This window comes from Sander lucioperca, chromosome 19 (genome assembly GCF_008315115.2).
Source record: "Sander lucioperca isolate FBNREF2018 chromosome 19, SLUC_FBN_1.2, whole genome shotgun sequence".
Lineage (NCBI taxonomy): Eukaryota > Metazoa > Chordata > Actinopteri > Perciformes > Percidae > Sander > Sander lucioperca.
This window is the reverse complement of record NC_050191.1, coordinates 14,342,669-14,363,697: the sequence shown is the minus strand read 5'-3', so window position 1 is coordinate 14,363,697 and position 21,029 is coordinate 14,342,669. Positions and strand designations below refer to the sequence as shown.

The 21,029-nt window shown below is 41.2% G+C and overlaps 1 protein-coding gene across 2 annotated transcripts in view; it reads left to right on the top strand.

Annotated features, from left to right (window-relative positions):
* Positions 1–21,029, top strand: part of galnt14 (UDP-N-acetyl-alpha-D-galactosamine:polypeptide N-acetylgalactosaminyltransferase 14 (GalNAc-T14)) — a 194,949-nt gene that overhangs the window by 165,210 nt on the left and 8,710 nt on the right. For both annotated transcript variants that reach the window (XR_004106500.2, XM_031308303.2), the window contains exons 10-14: positions 253–379; positions 5,680–5,772; positions 11,068–11,151; positions 13,785–13,929; positions 19,773–19,892. Coding sequence is in view for 1 of the 2 variants with exons in the window: in XM_031308303.2 (XP_031164163.1) it covers positions 253–379; positions 5,680–5,772; positions 11,068–11,151; positions 13,785–13,929; positions 19,773–19,892 (569 nt within the window). In the remaining variant the exon portion in view is untranslated. The remainder of the gene's footprint in view (positions 1–252; positions 380–5,679; positions 5,773–11,067; positions 11,152–13,784; positions 13,930–19,772; positions 19,893–21,029) is intronic.

Below are 21,029 nucleotides of genomic sequence, written 5' to 3'. Positions count from 1 at the left end.
ACAGTATAAGCAGATGAACACACGTAGACAAGCGTACAGTACCCATTCCCACACACACTGAATCAGACAAACACATCAGAGTCCGTCAGCGGATCATCAAATATTCAGAGAGGTTTGGCCCACATAGCCGTGATGTGCAGGATATAAAACTAACGAGGAGACACAGAAGGAAAAAGCTTCAAATGAACAACAAGCGTGGTTACACACAGTTACCCAGCTACCGTCACACATCTGAAGTTTACTTGGTTGCAGAGATCTCGTTCCGGGTGTGGCAGTGTGGCGGAAGTCTGGAGATCCTGCCCTGCAGCAGAGTGGGTCACGTCTTCAGGAAGAAACACCCGTACGTCTTCCCCGAGGGGAACGCCAACACCTACATCAAGTAAGTCTCAGAATGGCCCTCATTTATCAACCTAACGTAGAAACCAGCGCAGATATGAGCGCAGAAATCCTCTTACGACAGGCTTCACGTGTGATTCATGAAACGTTCGTATCACGCCAATCAGAGCGTAAGAATGGTCGTACATTGATAAATGCAGCGGCTGGAAACGATCGTAATTTAAATATCACGCCCCTATATATTCTCGGTTTTGAAGCCTCGCCCCTACAATTTATGACATGGCGAGACGTAATCCGGCTAAGAGGCGGCACTTTTCAGAGGTGGAGATTGAAACCCTGATATTTCAGGTTCACTTGCACTTACATTTGTAGTTTTGTCAGCCTGAAAACTGGTATTAAAGGCTGTAGAAAGAATGAGGAATGGAAAGAGATCACTGATGCAGTCAACAGCGTTGCCGTGGTAAATCAGACTCCAGCTGAAGTTTATTTAATTTATACATCCTTGACATATGTATGCTATAGTCCTAATAGTAATATACAGGCTTATATTGCAATATCTTAGGCCTGCATGGTTTACCTATATTTAAATAAACACACAGTAGCGGAGTTTATGCAGTGTCTTTTATTTTACTCGTGTTTTTGTCATGAGTCAGAGCCAGGCAACAGCTGTGAGAGAGAGCGTGTGTCCTCCGTCCCCCGTGCAGGACCACCACCCCGACCCTGTCTCCTAACAGCAGAGGGGCTGGAAGCTGGAAAAACAAGCCGAAATAACTCGGTCAATGGCAGAAATAAATCGTTCACTTGTGGCCGTTAACGACACTTTAAAAGAGAAACAAAAACCTGAAGAATAAATAAAAATGTTGTGCATCGTCATGTTTCCTGTATTGAGTAGGCTATTATTGCCAAACATAACACTATACCGTTTTAAAAGCGAAGAATAATATCCTGTCTCATTCGTATAGCCCCCAGTTGGGGCTGTGCTGGACACTGCTCTCTGGGCATCGGGTCATCTGGCTCCAGAACCCCACAGGCTAAAACAATGTTGCAGACTTTTTTTGCCGTGTATGGGTGATATTGCTGATGCAAGACCATAAGCCATCTGCCCTTAATCAATCCGATGGAGTGCTCCACCGTGGCCCGTGTGCGTACGTGTGTTGTACCGGCGAATAGAGGTCTTTTAAAAGAGCCAGATCTGCCATTGCTGATAAGTGATCAACTGATGACTTCTCCTTCTCCTGTTAAACTTTTTATATGCTGCACCGAAAGTCCACGCTGACTCGAAACCTTGCGTACACAAGTTCAGACCAGACATGAGATTTTATCGCAGCCTACGCTCGCGTTCAAATTGATAAATCCCTTGCTTTGCGTAGGAATCAGCGTACGCCCGTTTCATAAATGAGGGCCAATAAGTTTTGACTAATTTTAACTTCCACTTTAGGGGGATTTTTCATGTATGCAGACTGAATCCGATATTTGTTTGAGATGCCAGAGGGCTGCTTGATTTCTGTCACTTCACACAGAAAAAGGTCAAAACTCCAGCAACACTTGTAGTACAAAGTAAAACTTTGTTAGAAGTTCGAAGAATTATTTCCTCTTATCCGTGTAGCTTGGAAGTAGGGGATTGGGAATTCCAACTCAGCTTAAAGGGGCACTATGCAGTTTTGGCAATTTCTTCGTTGTTTTTCTCATTTTTTGCTCGCAGGTTTCTCTATAGAGCTTCCCCTACAGCTTCGGAATAGATATTTGGCAACGCTGTCGTAAAAAACTCGTTGGCGACTCTTTCCATTTGTTTTCAAAGAAGCCGGCGAACGCACTGAGCCATGCCCACTGAGGTTTTTCTCGAAATATTACCCTTCTCACCCGGGTCCGTAACATTTTTCTTTTTTCCTACAACGGCCTTAGAACGCTGTCGGTGCAGAAGCAACTTGCGTTTGCCAACATCAAGCTGACAAGCTGTGGCAGATAACGTTTCTGATCAAAGATACTTACAAGTGCAACAGCAAAAACGCCAGGTCAGACACATCTAAGACACACAACTGATCAGAGCAAGTTGGACCGAGTATGTTCAGTTTGAGTCCGCTGGCATTTACAGTTGGGGGATAAAATCATGCAGTGCGTGGTGTTTAAGGACTCTGATCATTTGCTTTCTGATCCAGGCCCTTCCTGGCATTCTCATTTAGATTTTATTTAGTTGTAAGCATGCTTCATGCTTGGCGGAAGGTTATTTTCAGAAACATGATGTGTGAAGAGCTGTTTTTTGTCCAGTGCTATTGTTCTTGTAATGTATTTAATGTCCAACATTTAACAAGACAAGTAATGTTTTTTGAGTGTTGTGATTGGTTTGCTCAGACAGAAGTAATTCTTTACGTGCTTGTCCCTGCAATGTTACTGCTTTCATTCACAACACTGCCACACCGGCCTTTTCCCTGAAGTGTTACGAGGTGTTGCGGTAGGAAATAGGCAGTACAGATATCCCCGAATATCGATCCCTGCTCCCTTTCACACATGACCCCCCCCCCCCCCTAAGTAAAAGGGGCTTGAAAGTACAGTGGATGCTGGAATATTTGGCCATTATGTGTAATGTGTGTAGTCTTTTTAGGTTTTAATTATTTTATGGTTCCTATTCCCATATTATATTACTGCAGATTGACTATCACCTAATTGCTTTTCGGACTTGTTTGGCATTTTTTTAAATCATTTGGTGTGCGGTTATACACTAACCTACCTAATTTATAATCCCACTAACTTTCCTGCTGAAGATTCGCTTTTGGACTAATAATATTACACAGGAAACAGCCGTGCAGCATTTGCACTCTGAGCTGTGTGTCGCAGCCCCGCGAAAGCTGTTCACATCATTGTTAAAGTGGATTTACAGCTGCCTGGGAGCCTTTGAGCTGCGAATACAATATGATCCTATTAGCATAAGCTGTATTCTGTTCCCTGCCCCTTTCAAACAGTTCAGACAGAAAGATGTTTACAGGCAGTCCAATAATCCATTAACAGGACTAATGTGCTCAGACTGCATTCGAATTGATCTCGCATAAATAGATTAATCATGGCTACAATAAGGATGCTGGTTACATTCAGATTACAAAACCGAGTGCACTTTCAACATTACTGCATGGTGTTATTCATCAAAGTGTTATATAGTATAAGGAATAAGAACAATGTCCAATTGGGGGACAGTGCTTGTTTATATCTCGAGGTCACAAGAAAAATTAATTCTAAAAACATTGTAAATGACAAACTCAAGTAGAAGACAGAGAGAAAGTGAGCTCACAGAAAACTTAATTACAGCACTAAATCACAAAGTAACTCCTGGGATCCATTGAACAGACTGATGATCTATCCGGCGGATTATTCCTATAACAGTTCAGTAATTCCCGAACCTCAGCATGTGAGCAAGGCATTAACATTGCCAGGCTTGAAAGTTGGGTTCCCTCTTGTGGCTTAATGGGCGGAGCAAGGCACTAACTCTGCCAGGTTGGAGGAGTTCAGCTTCCTAAACGAGCGCTCCTGCTGCTGAACGGCACTTTGGAGCAAAGCCTCTCCGCCGAACGGCTCCTATAAACGTATTCTTTAGTGTCAACCAGCTAATCCACACCGGCACTGAGACTTTTCCTTTTTCAGTCATTTCGCTTCCTGTCGGCTGTTACCGAGGCAACATCTGTTCTGCGCGCGTGATGATGACTTTTATTTGTATCACGATGGCCTGATGTTTGTGATCAACGCCGATCTCCCGAACAAAGCTGCAGTTGTCTGCTCGCATGTTGCTCCGCCGGTTAATTAGCTGAAGGCTCGGCGCTGGCAGTCTGGGTTATGAATATGCTAAATAAAGAGCTGCCTAATAATTTGATTACAAAGATTATGCTGTTTCTTCCCTCGCCGACGCCTGCTGCTGTACCCCAATGTGTTTGTGTGTGCAATGAGTGATTCTTTTTAATTGTAAGCCTGTGTGACACGTATTTATGTTTATACGCCTACAGCCAACTCATATCCTCTCTCTCTCTCTCTCTCTCTCTCTCTCTCTCTCTCTCTCTCTTCCCCTTTCATTAAACCATCACAGCCAGTGTTATGCCTGTAATGGAGGGTTTCTGTCATCTCAATGAGATAGTTCACAGCTCAGAGAAACTCAGCTAATAGCTAATTACTACAGAGAGAGAAAGAGAATGAGAGAAAAAGGAGTAAATCGGAGGCGAGAGATGGAGAAAATGTGCTCTACTGTTTGTGCAGTGTGGGTGAATAAAGCGTACTGAGCTGGACAGAACTGAATAAGAGATACAGCAGGCAGGATTTGCAGCAGGTATAAATATGCAGTCTGAATCTGGATATTATATATTGGGAAGTAATGGCAGTGAATGGTAGTTGTTCATCTGGAGGTGGGCTGCTGTCTGCAACAGAGCTGTGTGTTTAAAGGCAGCAGTTAAACACTGCTGATGCCTGTTTTTACTTGTTTCCCTCCCTCCTTCCTACGGTCTCTCCTCTATTTCACTGTGGTTGAAATATCAGCTGGATCCACACTGTTGATGAAGGAGGGGACAGACCTAACTTGCATCTCATCACATCCTCTTGCTTACATTCAGGGAGTGTTGCATATATCATTTATTTAAACATTTCAATATCATCCCCAAACATCTAGGGAACAGAGGTTGGGATTCTGTTTGTGTGATGAAGCTGTCCTGTTTGTATTCATACTGTGTGGAGACCTTGAGCGTGATTAATGAATTACCCTTCTGCCGCAAACATTCACACCTGCATTATGAAATCGTGGGTCAGTTTCTCATGTTTTGATTTAGCCAAAACAAAATCCGAAGCTTGTTCAATGGCTGTTTTGTATTAAAGAAACATGCCTATAGTTCAGTAAATGTTTTTAATCCATTAACCACCAATTAAATGTGTAATTTGCGAAAGAATTAAATGCACAGCTGGAAACCTTCTGGAGATCCGTAATACATTCAAGTGAACGCATATAGTTGCGTTAACTTTAGGTCAAGGTTACATTATTGTTGGCAGTTAGCAGAGACTGTTTTTTAAAGACATCAGAGATTTTTAAATGCCAAATAATTAGTATCATTGTAACATGCAATACATGTCACAAAAGTCACATTATCCAATTTAGGAAAGTCATATTGGCTCACTATTTGTCTGCTGTATGCAAATGGTTTCACCATTAATAAGTTCCTGCCAAAGGAAGACATAAAGCAAATATACATAATAGGAAATAAGATTGTGAGGTACCATGGTTTTAACTCTGCGTGTGTGTGTGTGTGTGTGTGTGTGTGTGTGTGTGTGTGTGTGTGTGTGTGTGTCTGTGTCTGTGTCTGTGTGTGTGTGTGGTTACAGGAACACACGTCGTACAGCTGAGGTGTGGATGGACGACTTCAGTCTATTTTACTACTCTGCTCGGCCTGCAGCTCGGGGGAAATCCTACGGAGAGTAAGGCCGGCTACACACTGCCTGTGTGGTGTGGCGTGAGCGTGACGTTTCTGTTGCGTGTCAGTTGCGTGGTGGTTGCGTGGCGGTTGCGTGGCGGCTGCGTGGCGGCTGCGTGGCGGCTGCGTGGCATTCTTTACACACCAGAAATGTGTCTGACGCGACGCTGCTGCTGCTAGCCTTGTCTGTACACATGTATGTTTCCCATTGATTTACTGCACTCAAGCAGTAGTATCCTTCATGTTAAACATAAATATATACTGATTTGATTACAGCAAAGACGTCGGCAGTATTGACAGCAAAATAGGCTACAGAATATTTTGTTCTGTATTGACAGGTGCAATATTTGAAAATCGATTTTTTTTTGTATTGTATAATCTGCATTTATGTCAAAACCTAGAGACTTTCAAACATCAACATGTCATTTATTAATATGTATTTGTGTCAAAATGACACATAAACATCTTTTTGTATTCTATTTTGCCTGGAAACGCTTCTGACACGCTTGTCGGTCCTATTTCTAGCATGCACGTGTTTTAGGCACGGCTCGAGCTGCGCCTGAGACGTGCGTGTCACGCAGGCAATGTGTAAGCTCTATCCTGTTAACATGGGAGCCGAAATATAAACGGACACGCCACGCAGCTGACATGCTCACGCCATGCAGGCAGCGTGTAGCCGGCCTAAGAACACACACACAATCGACACACACTTTATATTCACACTGGTGAGAAGCCTGGTTCCAGACCTCAATTTAGAGGAATCACAATGTAATCTTCTTTTACCAGAGCCAGAAAAAAAGCCACAGAAGAAATTGCCAGGTGTTTTGGTTTATTTAACCACAACATTTGTGTGTTGTTTCAGGGTGGATACCTTTGTTGCATGTCATCTCTCTGACTCTCCCCATGCTTCTTGTTTGTCTCAGCTATAGTCAGGGGGCCAATTCTGAAAAGGGCTTCTGTTAAGACTTTTGCGGACATGTTTTGGTACAAGCTGTCACCCTATTTTTTTAGTTAGAAGACACCCATAGGTAAGATATTAGGGTGGTTGTCAAGCTGATTTTTTTTTGTGTGACTTGTACAAGCAATTACAGGCCAATTTTTTGGTTTCCTGCTTAACACGACATGCCAACAATAAATGTTGAATATCTCCACAACCACAAGGACCATATACATAAAAATGGTATCAAATGAAAGCCAACACTCATGGGATGTCTGCTGAAGTGTCAGAATGAACATTTATTGTACAGTGAAAGAGACGACAGAACTAGAACATGAAAAAAAACAATCTCTGCCTAAAGAGAACCAGTTTTCAAAGTGAATATCAGCTTGGAAACATAACATAGTATCCCAAAACCTCTATCAATCAGTACCCCTATCTATGGGAATGAGTCAAGCCAAGTTTAAAGCTTGTAGGGAGAGACAGTGCAATGCTGCACAAGTTATAATACTTAATGTCAAGGCGGAAATGTAGAACTGTAGATGGTGGTCTATGGTGCTATTTGACTTCATTAATGTACCAGGTTGTAACACAAATTATATGTAATTGACATATCACTATAGCTATTAATTCCATCCTAACATAACTGCTCTCTCACTTCTTTAGGGTTAGGGGTTAGTAACTAGTTAGTAGTAATAACTATGTAATAGTCATATGGCAAAGGTATGTTTTTCCCCATCAAAGCGGTGGCACTCAGGTAGGCAGCCAACAGAAGGCACCCAGGGACCATGTCCATGTGCTCAGTCTGAGTCCTGGTCAGGGACACAAAAGAAGGATTTACTGTTTTTATTGTTTTGAAACAAGATAGTTGCATATAATGTGGCAAAACTCAATAATAATGATGTGAGTACCAGAGTATTCTGGCACCAAGCTGCACAGGCACACCCACATGCCCCACTGCAAAATATTCCACTTTTTCGACATCGACACTGCCTGGTACCGCACTGACTTCCACTTTCCTTGCATCCACATATCATCAGTTCCAAGCACCTGGCCTGTACAGGTTCTTTGGTTAAAAGCTGGGGGACAAGCATTCCATCCTTCATGTGCCAAACACAACTGGTTGGTGAGGGCAACTGTGGATGGGTCACTAGTGACTGTTTCCAAACCTTTGTTTGATAGTGGGCCCTCATGAGGTGCAGAGACAAGGCATCCTGAGTTGGTGGTAAAGTATCCACATTGGCTTTCACTTTCCGAAACAGGGCACAGCGAACATCATGGATTGAAGTGCTGGTCGTTTTTGGATCATACAGTTTGCAGACAAACTGTTCTGCTGAGGATAGAATAGCTGGACTTGGTACTTCATCCTCACCAAAGTTGTGGAGAAGATGAGGGCACTGCTGGAACACTTTCCACACCATCCTTTTTCCTATTCCAGTGAACTGACTGGTAGTGTCACATCCAGTGATGGCATGAAATGCCAACAGACCATCCAGAATCTCATTTGACATTTTAATATCATGCACTTTAATGTAGCGTGGTTTCTTGGCAGTTCCTGCTTTCATCCTAATTTCTGGGCTCAGCAGGTGTGCAAACACAAGAAGCAACACTGAATGATGAGCCTCTCATACCCTTTGGTTGTGGCATCAACAGCATGTAGCAATATGCGGGTATCTGCTTCTTCATGTGCAGCCCGTAGGTGGGAAACATCAATCCCAGCTGCCGTTGCCACTTTTTCAGCATCATCAAATCCCCCACTTATTAAAATTTCAAGACCATACTGAATGACATGCCTTTCAAGTTCAGTTGAAATAAATTGTGTCAGGTTGGCCTTGTTTTTGTCCATTTCAATGAAACTATTCCAGTTAGCTGGCATCTTTACATCATTACTTACAATGGTGCGATTTTTTTGCTGCGTGGTGCTGCGTTTTGCTCTTGTTCCACCCTTTATGGAGTTCTGTAGGTACTGATCAAAGACTAGATCCACTCTAGTAATGTTCCCATGTAGATTGCCAGTCACTTTCTGTATGAAAATGTCAGCATAATCCCCAAAGGTTGATGCATTTTGCCATTTTATCTTTTCAGTTTCTGTGTCCAGAAACTCCTCAATTTTCAATGCTCCACATCTTGGTATTTCGCCCGTTCATTTGCTCTCAGTCTAATACACTTTAGCCCATTCTCAGAAGGATTTCTTAGGGCTTTATCTTGGCTGTATTTTCCATATTTGTCTTGATGTCTTGATTGTCTTGATCCCAATCAATATCTCTTCCTATTTGTTTTTCTTTGGACGCTAGGCTTACAGCTCCCTCTGGATCCATGTTATCTCATCTGAAAGGCAAAGAAATGTTTCACTACACTAGTCTGATTGGTTTCTGAGTGGATCACTACACTATGTCCTCTGACATAAGCTGAGGGCTTGGCTATCTAACAAACTGGTTAACACTTTTAGCTAGCAGACTGTAAAATAGGCTGCTGTGCAGCAAATAAATTATAAACATAATATTTCCATTACACATCTGCACAAAACTTAATTTACCTATTTATACCTAGTAAGTAATCTAGTAATTATGAAAGTAAATTAGCCTAGCTATCTGTCTGGGAAGTATAGCTAGTTAGAAAACAGTTTAGCTTACCTGTTTCTGGCAACATTTGATGGTAGAATGGTAGAATCTTGAGGTAAATGTTTGTGTAGACAAATAGACCAAGTGAATCTGTTGTGTGATTGTGTGATTCACTCCTTTATAAAGTTTTGTTCAGACTGTTGACACCTGCCGTGATCATCTTCTCTGGATCTGCTGCCTCATGCCAAATCACAACTGTGCTGACTCAACAATGCCCCTTGTGATGTGATACTCTTGTGGTATTTATTGATTATTTTTTAATGATCATGCTTGCCCATAACTTGGATTGTATTGCACATTTGCCCAAAATTACAGTAGGTAACATGGAAGAAAATGGAAGCACTTTGGAAAAAAAATCCGCTTTTACTACATATAGTTATAACACTATATAATGTTAAAATGGACAAATTTTTCAAAATTTTCTAAGCTGACAACCTGGCTAGAACACATGTTGAGGGGTTAAATATTAATACTGGATAGGTTGTATGCTTGTACCAAAAAGTATAGAAGAAGAAACAGAAGCAACTTTTTTTATTTGTCACACACAATCGTACAGTACAATGTAGTGAAATTTAATCTCTGCATTAAACCCATCCTAAGCATTAGGAGCAGTGGACAGCCACATACGGCGTCTGGGGAGCAACTTGAGGTTCAATGTCTTGCTCAAGGACACTTTGACGTGTGGCTGGAGGAGCCAGTCATCAAACAGCCGACCCGCTCTACCTCATAGCCACAGCCACCCTAAACTATCCAGTAATGGAAGAAAAAGAGACTTAAATTAATTCCAATTTTCAACAGCAACAAGGGTGGATTGGCACAGCTATACCGGTTGTTGCAACTTGCGGAGGGTGACAGAAATATAAACTCTTAAAGAAAGAGTTAAGTGCTCCAAGCAGCTTTTGCAGCTGTATTTCATCACAATGATGCAGAAATCCTTTGACTCTAATAGGGCCATAAAGTAGCTCTGTATATCGACTTGCAACAGTGCCCACAATCGACTAAAACAACCAGAGATATTAACAGGAGTGAATAGAGAAATATATTTCAATCCTTCAACATTTGACCCTGACATTAAAGAGTAACTTAACACCCCCTGAAAATCACATTTTTGCTGACGTCCAGTAGTTTAAGTTTAATTGAACTTGCTTTTCTGCCTTTTTTTTTTTAAGATTATTTTTTGGGCTTTTCCACCTTTAATGGACAGGACAGCTAGGTAAGAAAGGGGAGAGAGAGAGGGGGAAGATATGCAGGAAATCGTCACAGGTCAGATTCGAACCCTGGACCTCTGTGTTGAGGCATAAACCATTATGTTTATGTGCTCCTGCTCTACCCACTGAGCCAACCCAGCCACCTGCAGTGTTACTCTTTAAACCTGAAGTCTTAAGCACAAAATACATGGTTTACTTCAGACCAGTGTTTTGTCCCCGAATGGGAAGCAAGTCCCCACAATGTGATTAATACAAGACTACCGCAAAACACAGCAGGAACAGACATTAAAGCCCACAGCTATGCATAAATGTCAGTGTCTATCTCTCGGAAACAGGTTAACGCTGACATTTAAACACAGCTATAAGGCTTTACCTGCCTATATACATCACATGCTTCTATTATTTGTCCTGGCTGTACGTTACTTTGTAATTATCTGTGACAAGTTTGTTCTGTCTTTGGATATTGTATGACTACTTACTGACTACTGTTTATCTGACTGTCTGCCTTTGTCTGTTGGTGTCTGTGTCACCAGTATCCGAGGCAGAGTGGAACTCCGCAAGAAGCTCAAGTGCAAATCCTTCAAGTGGTACTTGGACAACGTCTACCCTGAGCTCAAGTAAGAGTGAGTGAGTGTGTGTGTGTGTGTGTGTGTGTGTGTGTGTGTGTGTGTGTGTGTGTGTGTGTGTGTGTGTGTGTGTCTTTGAACTTATCTGTCCAGGGAAAGCTTCTGCTGAGCAAGCAACTGAGAGAGAGGAGACATTTCAAGACTGACACTAGAACTGGCTTTATTACTGTCTTGGGCATTTTAAAGATAAGATTATTTTTCTGTTACGTTTTTTTATGTCTGTTTTTTTTTTTTTTTTTTTTGTCTTTTAAAATGGAATGCCACTGACTTTACACATCAGGTCAGTTTATTACTCAGCCTGTCAAACAGTTATACTTATGATGTCTTCTGCGGCTCTGGAGTAGCCTTGTAAAGTACGCAAAGCCAGAATAATGAACTGGGACCGTGGATGAAGTTTTTACCAAGTTTCTATAAGTCAGAATATCTCTGCCTCTGCTTCTTTGATTTTGAATATTCTGTTTATAATCTATCTCTTGGCTTTTGACTCTGTCCCCCAACTTTAGTACTCTCATTGTCCCTGGGACTGTAAAAGAAAACTAGTTATAATAAAAGATGATAGGCGACAAAACAAACAAAAAAAAAAAGTGCAGAGGGGAGCATAGAGGATTGGTTCCAGACCTGTGGCTAGCTTAATTTCCAGATCTTATGATGCAGTCAGAACATATTTTGTCCGACGAAGTGTACTTGTATGCATTTTGAGACAAAAAAAGCCACAGGACAGGTAAAGGTGTGGGCATGATTGTGAATTTCCCTTTTTGCCCTGTAAATGTGTGCGTTTTTTTAAAAAAGGGGCGAAAAAAAGGCGTTTCCACCCAGGGGTCATGTTTCCATCACTGCCGATCGGAACTGGAGCCGATAAATACCTGTGACTACTGCAGAGTCATTTGTTCTGGGAATGAAAGTTGATTGTAACCTTTCCCGCTGCAAACAAAAGCCAGATGTTAGTGCGTGTTGGTGTTTTGTTTTTTTGTCCGGTGGGAAAGGGGTTGAATACAGCTTTTAACCAAACACTGCGCACCTGCACAATGCTTTGTGCTGTCTGCAAATGTGGCACACAATGCACCTCCTGTTTTGTTTTTTGAATCTGTCAAAATTAATGTCACACACGCACACACACACACACACACACACACACACACACATCTTCATGTCTTTTGGAACACCTCATCCAGTGTCATTGTGTTAAATATCTCCCTCTGTTCTGATTGGCTGAGCTCCCAGGGCCTGATGTCTCAGACTGACTGCTCTGTCTGCACACACACACACACACACACACACTGGCACAGAAAGACACAACAACACACTCATATACATACAGTACACAAACGCACTGCTTACAAGCACACAAACATGCCAATACAAATATCTTTAAGGTGCTCATATTATGCTTTTTTAGCTTTTCCCCTTTCCTTTATTGTGTTATATATCTTTTTTGTGCACGTTATAGGTTTACAAAGTGAAAAAGCCCAAAGTCCACCGCAAAGGGACTTACCATCTCCAACAGAAAACACTGTTCACAAACTGCCCCAAACAGCTCTATTGTAGTCCAGCCTTTACTTCAGAGACAAACGTGGTCACTTTGTAACACGTTATAATGCTCGCCTAGCTGCTAGCGTGGCACGCCCTCATACTCTGCTTCTGACTGGCTAGTAGTCCTTACCTAGCTACTGCACATGTGCGACTCCCAACAAAGATGGAACAGAAGTGAGAGGTCTCACTCTGTAGCTAAAACAGAGAGCTCAACACACAGGGTGAAAAGAGGAGCTGCAGCAATGTGCAGTACAACAAAAATATGGTGTTTTTTGAAAATTAAACCATGTAAACCTATTCTGATATAACCTCTAAATACAATTATGAACCTGAAGATGGGCATAATATGGGCACTTTAAGACACACATAAGCATTCTCATTTAAACACTTTTTTTCCCTTTCAAACACTTAAATACACACACAATCACACACACTTAAATGCCCATTTATCCACTGGAGGCTGGTGTTAATCCCCCAGTATGGAATTAACAGGCTCGCTCTCAGGGGAGGACAGACCTGACCCTTAAAACGCAGAATAACCTTTAAAGGGTTATTAAAACAGAGAGAGATAGCAGATTGAATTAATGGTACAGGGCTTAAGCCCGAGTTTATAGTGCCGCCGAGAATTTAACAAGAAACACTGAGAAAGTTTATCAAAGAGGAAGATTGGAAAGAAACTTTCTGAAGTAATGAGTTTAGAAAATCGTGGCCTTCAGCGGATTCGTTAAAGGTACATCAGGCGTGTCATTTTTGAAAACGCTGATGAATCACTGTCAAATTAACTGCGATATCTTGATGTAGTTAATGAGACCACAGTGGAGACAATTGGGGTCTTCTGTTTCATCTGAGTGAGGCTGTAAGTGTATCTTAAAATGTAAGATGATATATCCTCTAAATCCTTTTGCTACCAGTTTGGGTAAATTGGGTTTTGCAGATTAAAGGGTCACTTCATTCAACAGAAAAAATCATATATTCTCACTGTCCTCTAGTGGTGTCTAGTTGTGCATTTTTTGTTTTATTTGGGATGTGTAATATATGTCTCTCCAACACACTGGAGCCCTTGTATGAATTCTATGTTGTGTTTCCTCTACCAGGGTCCCAGATGACTCTGACTCTCAGTCCGGGGTGATCAAACAGCGGCAGAACTGTCTGGAGTCTCGCAGGGTGGAGGGCCAGGAGCTGCCCGTCCTCACACTGGCTCCCTGCGTAGGAACAGAGGGGGTCCCTGCCATCAGCCAGGTGGGTCAACCTGGAATTTAGACATTGTTGTAGTTCTCCCCACTGTGAACCGGTAGGAAACAGATGAATCTGGGATAGAGTAAAGAAGACATCTAAAGACCGTTAATGGAATACGGTTTATAAAACTTTAACAGGTTGTCAAATCAGCTGATGTAAAATGATAAACATCAGGGGTTTTCAGTCATGCAGATTTTCATTCCATAGACGCAGGAAGTGTGGATGTCTAGACTAGGTTGTGGGGGGAAAAAACTGTTCTTATTCATTAAGATGGATGAGGAAATATTGCTCACACCACCCCCTCGCTCTCTCTGGTCATTAGTAGATGTAAACAAGATTTCTGATAGAGAGAGTCGTCAAACTAAAACTTGATTAGGTTACAGCAGAAAGTGTGTAAGTGTGTAAGTGTGTGTGTGTGTGTGTGTGTGTGTGTGTGTGTGTGTGTGTGTGTGTGTGTGTGTGTGTGTGTGTGTGTGTGTGTGTGTGTGTGTGTGTGTGTGTGTGTGTGTGTTAGTTACCTGACACAGGTCCCCTCTTAGATAGCAATATGGACATTAAAAGACAGAAGATCAAATCAGAATTGTGACTAGTCCTCATTATATAATTATTAATTCAGGATCTATTAACTGTTGACTTATAAATGAGTTTAACTTGAATGCTCTGAAGATGCTCAAACAACCACAACACACTCTAGTCAAAGCATGATTCAAAACGCACCATGACACTGCGGACAGGTTTCGCTCCTGACATAAAGGATTCACTAACTAAAAGTACAAAATAAAATGTAATCCACATGATAAAGGTAGTCCTTTTTACAATGCATACTCCACCACTCTACATAGGTCATAATAATTGCATACAGTAACACAAAAGAATGTAAATACCCCTAATAGAAAATAAAAAATGGATGATAATTCTGCATGCAGCCAGGTAACTTATGATTTACAGGTCAACTGCAAGTCCCCTCTTGGCAATAACAAATTGAATACAAATAAAAACTTGTTTGCACTTATATTCTGAAATAATACCTTTAATGAAAAATTTCTATTTCTCTTTTTTTCTTTCAAAATTATCAGAAAAAGTGGTCAGTATAGAACGATAGTCCAATGTTGGTAATATAGGAGTGTGTGTGTGTGTGTGTGTGTGTGTGTGTGTGTGTGTGTGTGTGTGTGTGTGTGTGTGTGTGTGTGTGTGTGTGTGTGTGTGTGCGTTCTGCCTTCTCTCCGCCTTAATTAATACCCGTAGGATTCTCATTATTCTGTGTTTAGAGCGAGTGTGAAGGCTGTGATCTGCTCTAACAAGCCGCCTTGCCGAGCACGAACATGTCAGCAGCTGCAATGTCCAAAGGCTGGAGAGGCTGCACTGTGACTGGAAGGTTTCGGGTTCAAATCCCTGAACTCGCAGAGAAAACCACTGCGTTGTGTGTTTGTGCGTTTGTGTGTATGTGTGTGAGAAACTCTACCTTATCAGCTACTGTAGAGAAGCCCTGAAGGAAGGCTCTTAATCCCTGTTTGTTCATGTTCCGAAGTCTGTTTGTACTGTGTGGCTCCCAGGTGGAAATGTTTGTTAACATTAATAATTAAATAAATGTTTATCTTCTGTCAGTTTCTCCCTTAAAAAGTGAGTTTTTTTCCCCTGGTGTTTGCAAATATCCTTAGCCAATTACTTAAAAGAAGAAATCCACATTAAAGGAATTTTTTTTTTTAATGATCAAATAAAAATAACCACAATTAATTGCTGAGAACGGGTAGTCTCCCAATGCCAGACATCAAGGTCTGCCGAGTCCACACAACATTCCTGGATAGGAGAAAGATGTGCTCTGGTTTATTGGCCTTGCTTTAAACCAATCACAGTCATCTTCAAAATAGCCTTGGGAAGGAACTTGTTTGGTGAAACATTGGAGGTGAACTCTGGAATTAAAATGGCTGTCGAGTGTGTGACGAGAATTTTACTCCAAAAAAAAAAAGATAAATATAATTTGATTGTCAATTGTCGGTAATATAATGTTTCCCGAATCGACAGGAGTTTAGAATGCCAACTCAAAGAAAGTGGAAGGTGAGGGACATCTGGGTGAAACCTCTGGTGGCACCTGAACAATCTCGTAAATAAATCATTGTCGATATGGACAAGAGAACGGGTGACAAAACTAAACACTTACTGTAAAATGACCTTCCAAAGAGGGGCATCTTGTCACCATGAGAATAAAGACCATCCTATTTTTATTTTTTTATTTAACAGACCATTTAACATCCCTCCCATCACAGTGTTCATATACGCCTCTACAACGCAGAGCACACGATGTGTGGAAATGCTATACGAAAGCGAAAGAAAGTGCATCTCCCCATTAGGGAGACACTGAGCACGTTTACGCACGAGGCACACTAGCGTAAATTCATTCATTGTTTAAATCTCCAGACATGTACCTCTTGGTAGCGTGTATGTGTGTGTTTGTGTGAGTGTGTGCGTGCGTGCGTGCGTGCGTTAGAGAGATGGTGTCAGGCGCGGGGCTCAAAAATGGCAGACTTTGTCGGGCAAGGTATTTCCCGCATCATGTGTATCTGTGTTAATAGTTAAAGAATGTCATTAACTAACTTAAACCATATTATCTAAACCTCATATTTTGGAGATAAAAGCTAAAGTTAGAGCATCCACTTTGCTGTTGTATAACACCATACTTTCCTAACTGCATCAGAGCTGCTTGGAAAACAGATGTTCTATGTCAGCTTGACCTGGACATAACAGTCCACGTCCTTGTTTGGTCATCTTTGGGGAACACTATCTATCTATCTATTTATCTATCTATCAATCCATCGATCCATTGCTCCATCGATCCATCGATCCATCGATCCACCTATCTATCAATCGATCCACCTATCTATCTATCTATCTATCTATATTGAGACCATATTGATCCTATTTAGACATTTCTAGCAGCTACAACATAATCTATTAGCAGAACACGTGTAAGTGATCTGAAATAGTCACTGTAAACATAAAGATTCTGGTGTCAGTTCCTCAGAAACAAAGCGAGCATTTCTTTAAAGCCACATTTCAGTGACAAATCCATAGCAAGGAAGCATGGAGACCATTTTATAAATTCATACTACTGTAGCAGAAAACAGCTTGTCATGTCAGTCATCTAAGATTTAAATGTTTTATACTGTTCTATTACAAATTTTCTACAAGTTTAACAAAAAATGAAGGGGGACTATCAGCTGTGTATCATAGTCAAAGCTAAAAAGCCGTACACAGTGCAAAACCCTGACACGAATATAGTAAGATAATATGATGTGGGATCATGCAGTAAGACAAGTGTTGTAATTATAGTGTAGTTCTGCTGCTGCTACTACAACACATACAGATATGAATAATAATAATCTAGACTGAAACCAAACAAAGACACATTAATGAATATTTGAACATAAACTGATTTTGTTTCTCAAAATGTGTGAGGTTACTCCCTGGGAGGCTCCAGCAGGGAAGATGTATTGAGCTACAGCACCAATTAACCTCCAATGTCATTCTCTTTGCTGCAGTTCAATAAATCAATCATACGGTGAAATAAACCCTGCAGTTTTGAGTTATTCAACATAAAACCCCATAAATCACAGACGTGCTTTGAAAAGACCTCCCACTGTCTCTTCACCCACCAACTCACACCCTGTATTACTTTATACGGGCCAATGAGCAGTATCATTATGATCATAACTTGTAAAGATGTATTGATATGTCCCTTTATTATGGTAGTATTATGATAGAAATGTAATAATTGCTGATTATTTCCTCATAAGAAATCACGATTATAAGCGAAAATGACTAGTTCATTAATCGAAAACCGAAAAATATTTATAATGTCAAAATTAGGTTGTTTAAAGCTCCATTGTGTAATGTTTTGAGTTGATTCTTAGCAAAAACCCCTTTGTTCTTTCACAAATATGTGCTCATTCATGTGTAATTGCTTCCACCAACTAATCAAAGTATTCTCGTACGTGTAGAATCTGCCATTCAGAATCATCAAAGGTAATTCAGCCTATTTGTGTAAATTCGAAGATTTATAGTTGCTTGGTTGCATGGTTGTACATAACGCTAGAACGCCGTCTAAGGATACTATTCCTCGCGTTAATGATGAAAAAGGATTGTCTACCTCGTAACATAAACGTGTCGTGATTTCCCTGGCAGACAACTCACGTCATGTGCAGTTTTAACACAGACTAGCTGGAGATAAAACATTACCTTACACTATTAATCTCGTACAATATACAGAATAACGATAGCACTGATACTTTACTAACATTAGCTTACATATGTTTGGGAACCTGATAACTGATGTTGAATGAAATGGTACCAAAATAACGTAAAACTATTATTACACTGGAAGGAACTCTCACAGACGAAGTCGTACTTCTTGGAATAATACGGCCACCGTAGGAGTTACAACGTGCTCGGAATGGGAGGAGTTAGAAAGTAATATTCAGTTGGTTGTCATATACAATTTCACCACTAGATGGAAGAAACTCTTACACAATGTAGCTTTAACAAGTAAACAGGAACATTGATACCCAGTGGTGGCGGAAGTATTCAGATCCTTTACTCAAGTAAAAATAGCAATACTGCAGTGGAAAAATAGTCCATTACAAGTCCTGCATTATGTAACTTAAGTAAGAGTACCCAATTATTATTAGCACTGTTTAACCCAAGTTGGCGCCTATATACATTTCCATTATGTTTTGCAGTAGACATTTGTTGTTAACTAAGAAGGTAAAACCTTTTGTTTATGCTGCATTTGGCTGAACTTTCAGTTCTCTTTGTAGCATGCACTAAGCGCTTCAGCACGGCTTTCTCGCCCTCAAAACAGCCTAATTAAGAAATAAAAGTTTACCTCCTACGTACGAGATGCTATCCATGGCCAAAAACCTAAGTATTAAGCTTTTGTTTTTGGCCTAAGTATTAAGCTTTTGTTTTGGCCTTTTCACCTTGCCCTTTAAGGCTCCCACAGTCTCAGTCAGACAAAAGAAACTCAGACAATAATGAATATAATCATTAGTCACAAACATAACTATTAATCTCTACTAACATAATAATACTGGCTATTGTTTTCTCATCTTTTAATAATAACCTGGAAATAATTCAGATAGTTCATTATTTAAATACCAATTAAAATATGTGGCACCCCTTTATGAAGAAACACCTTGGAGACACCATGCAGTGTGTGCACGTGTGTGTGTTCTAGATGTGTCAAGATGTAGTTTTTCTTTGGTGTGACCTTTATACTGTCTGTCCCCTGAGGGTGTGGAAAGCCCTCGCACACACACACACACACACACACACACACAAACAAACAAACAAAAAAACACCGGCAACTTGAATTTATCAGATGCTGTTAGGTCCAGTAAGAATCCGGACCTAGTTACACATTTACTGTGTGTGTGTGTGTGTGTGTGTGTATGTGTGTGTGTGTTAGTTAGTCTGTCCTCTTAGCACTTATTTTCTTTGCTAACACGTTTTTCTCCTACATGATTATTAATACATCAGGCGGCTGTTACTTTGAACCTTGACCTCCTTAGTATTTGTTGTGTGTGTGTGTGTGTGTGTGTGTGTGTGTGTGTGTGTGTGTGTGTGTGTGTGTGTGTGTGTGTGTGTGTGTGTGTGACATATCAGACTGGTTATAAATACACATCAGCACTACTGCTTGCACGTGAATACATTTCTCTTTTCCCTTTTACGTACGACTCTAGCGCTCATAAAAATAAATGTAGGATAGAGTCTAGATGAGATTCTTATCTATCTACTTTTTAAAATACTTTTTTTAATCTATAACATGATTTTTTTTCTGTCTCCGTCTCCAGGAGTGGGTGTACACTCACGGGCAGCAGATCCGACAGCAGCAGCACTGTCTGTCTCTGTCCACCACCTTCCCTGCCTCCCAGGTCCTGCTGATGCCCTGCAACATGGCCGACGGCAAGCAGGTCTGCACAAACACACACAAAGACACACACATACACACACACACACACACACACACACACACACATTTAATGTGGTGTGTAGCTGCAGGCGAGCCACTACCGTATATCATGTGGCTGATAAATTAATCTAAATGTTAATTAATCTAAAGCTAAATTTGTCTAAAGATGATCATTACACACACACATTCACGCTGCAGGGGCAGATGCTTGACACTTTTTTTGGACAGGCAGCTTGAAATACTGCTAACACACACACACACACACACACTTGTCATTACCTGACCACTGTGCACCTTGACGGCATCCCAGAAGCCCCTGCAGCAGAGAACAACCTGACAACCAATAAATCACCAGTGAGAGAGAGAGGAGAGGGAGAGAGAGAGAGAGAGGAGAGAGAGAGAGAGAGAGAGAGAGAGAGAGGGAGAGGGAGGGAGAGGGAGGGAGAGGGAGGGAGAGAGAGAGAAGGAGAGGCACAGGTGGAATGGTGAAGCAAGACAGACAAAGGAGAAAGCGAGAAAGGAAGGGAGGGGAGAGAGAGAAGGAGGGAAAGAGAAGCGTGAGAGAGAGGTAGCTGAAGATTAGCTCATTACACCACACCAACTGTTCAGTCTGCATGTAAAAAGTGTGTGTGTGTTAATCGCATCTTTATTGAAACAAATCAAATCTTCTGGACATGATCAGACATGAGAAGAGTGTGTACGTGTTTTTGCATGTGTGTGTGTGTGTGTGTGTGTGTGTGTGTGTGTGTGTGTGTGTGTGTGATTCACTATGTGTGATTGTCATCAATGTTATTATGTATTATTTGATCTATGAGTCATGAGTGACGGGTGAGAAGGATGAAGTGGCCAGAAAGACAGGCATGGACATGCAAAGATAGACGTAAATACAAAGGAGAAGGGAAGAAACAAAAACCGAGAAGAGGAAGTAAAGAGAGAGAAGGGAGGAGAAGGGAGGAGAAAGCTTGGAAAAAATACAACAAGGAAATGAAAACAAGGAAGGAAAGACTGATGTGATGGTAGAGAGGAAAGCAGGAGCTGAGAAAGAGACAGATGAAGGAAGAGAGGAGGAAGTGAGAAAAGGAGAAACTGGAGGAAAGAAAGGAAGAGTAAAGTCCAAACAAACGGGCCAGTAATGCGT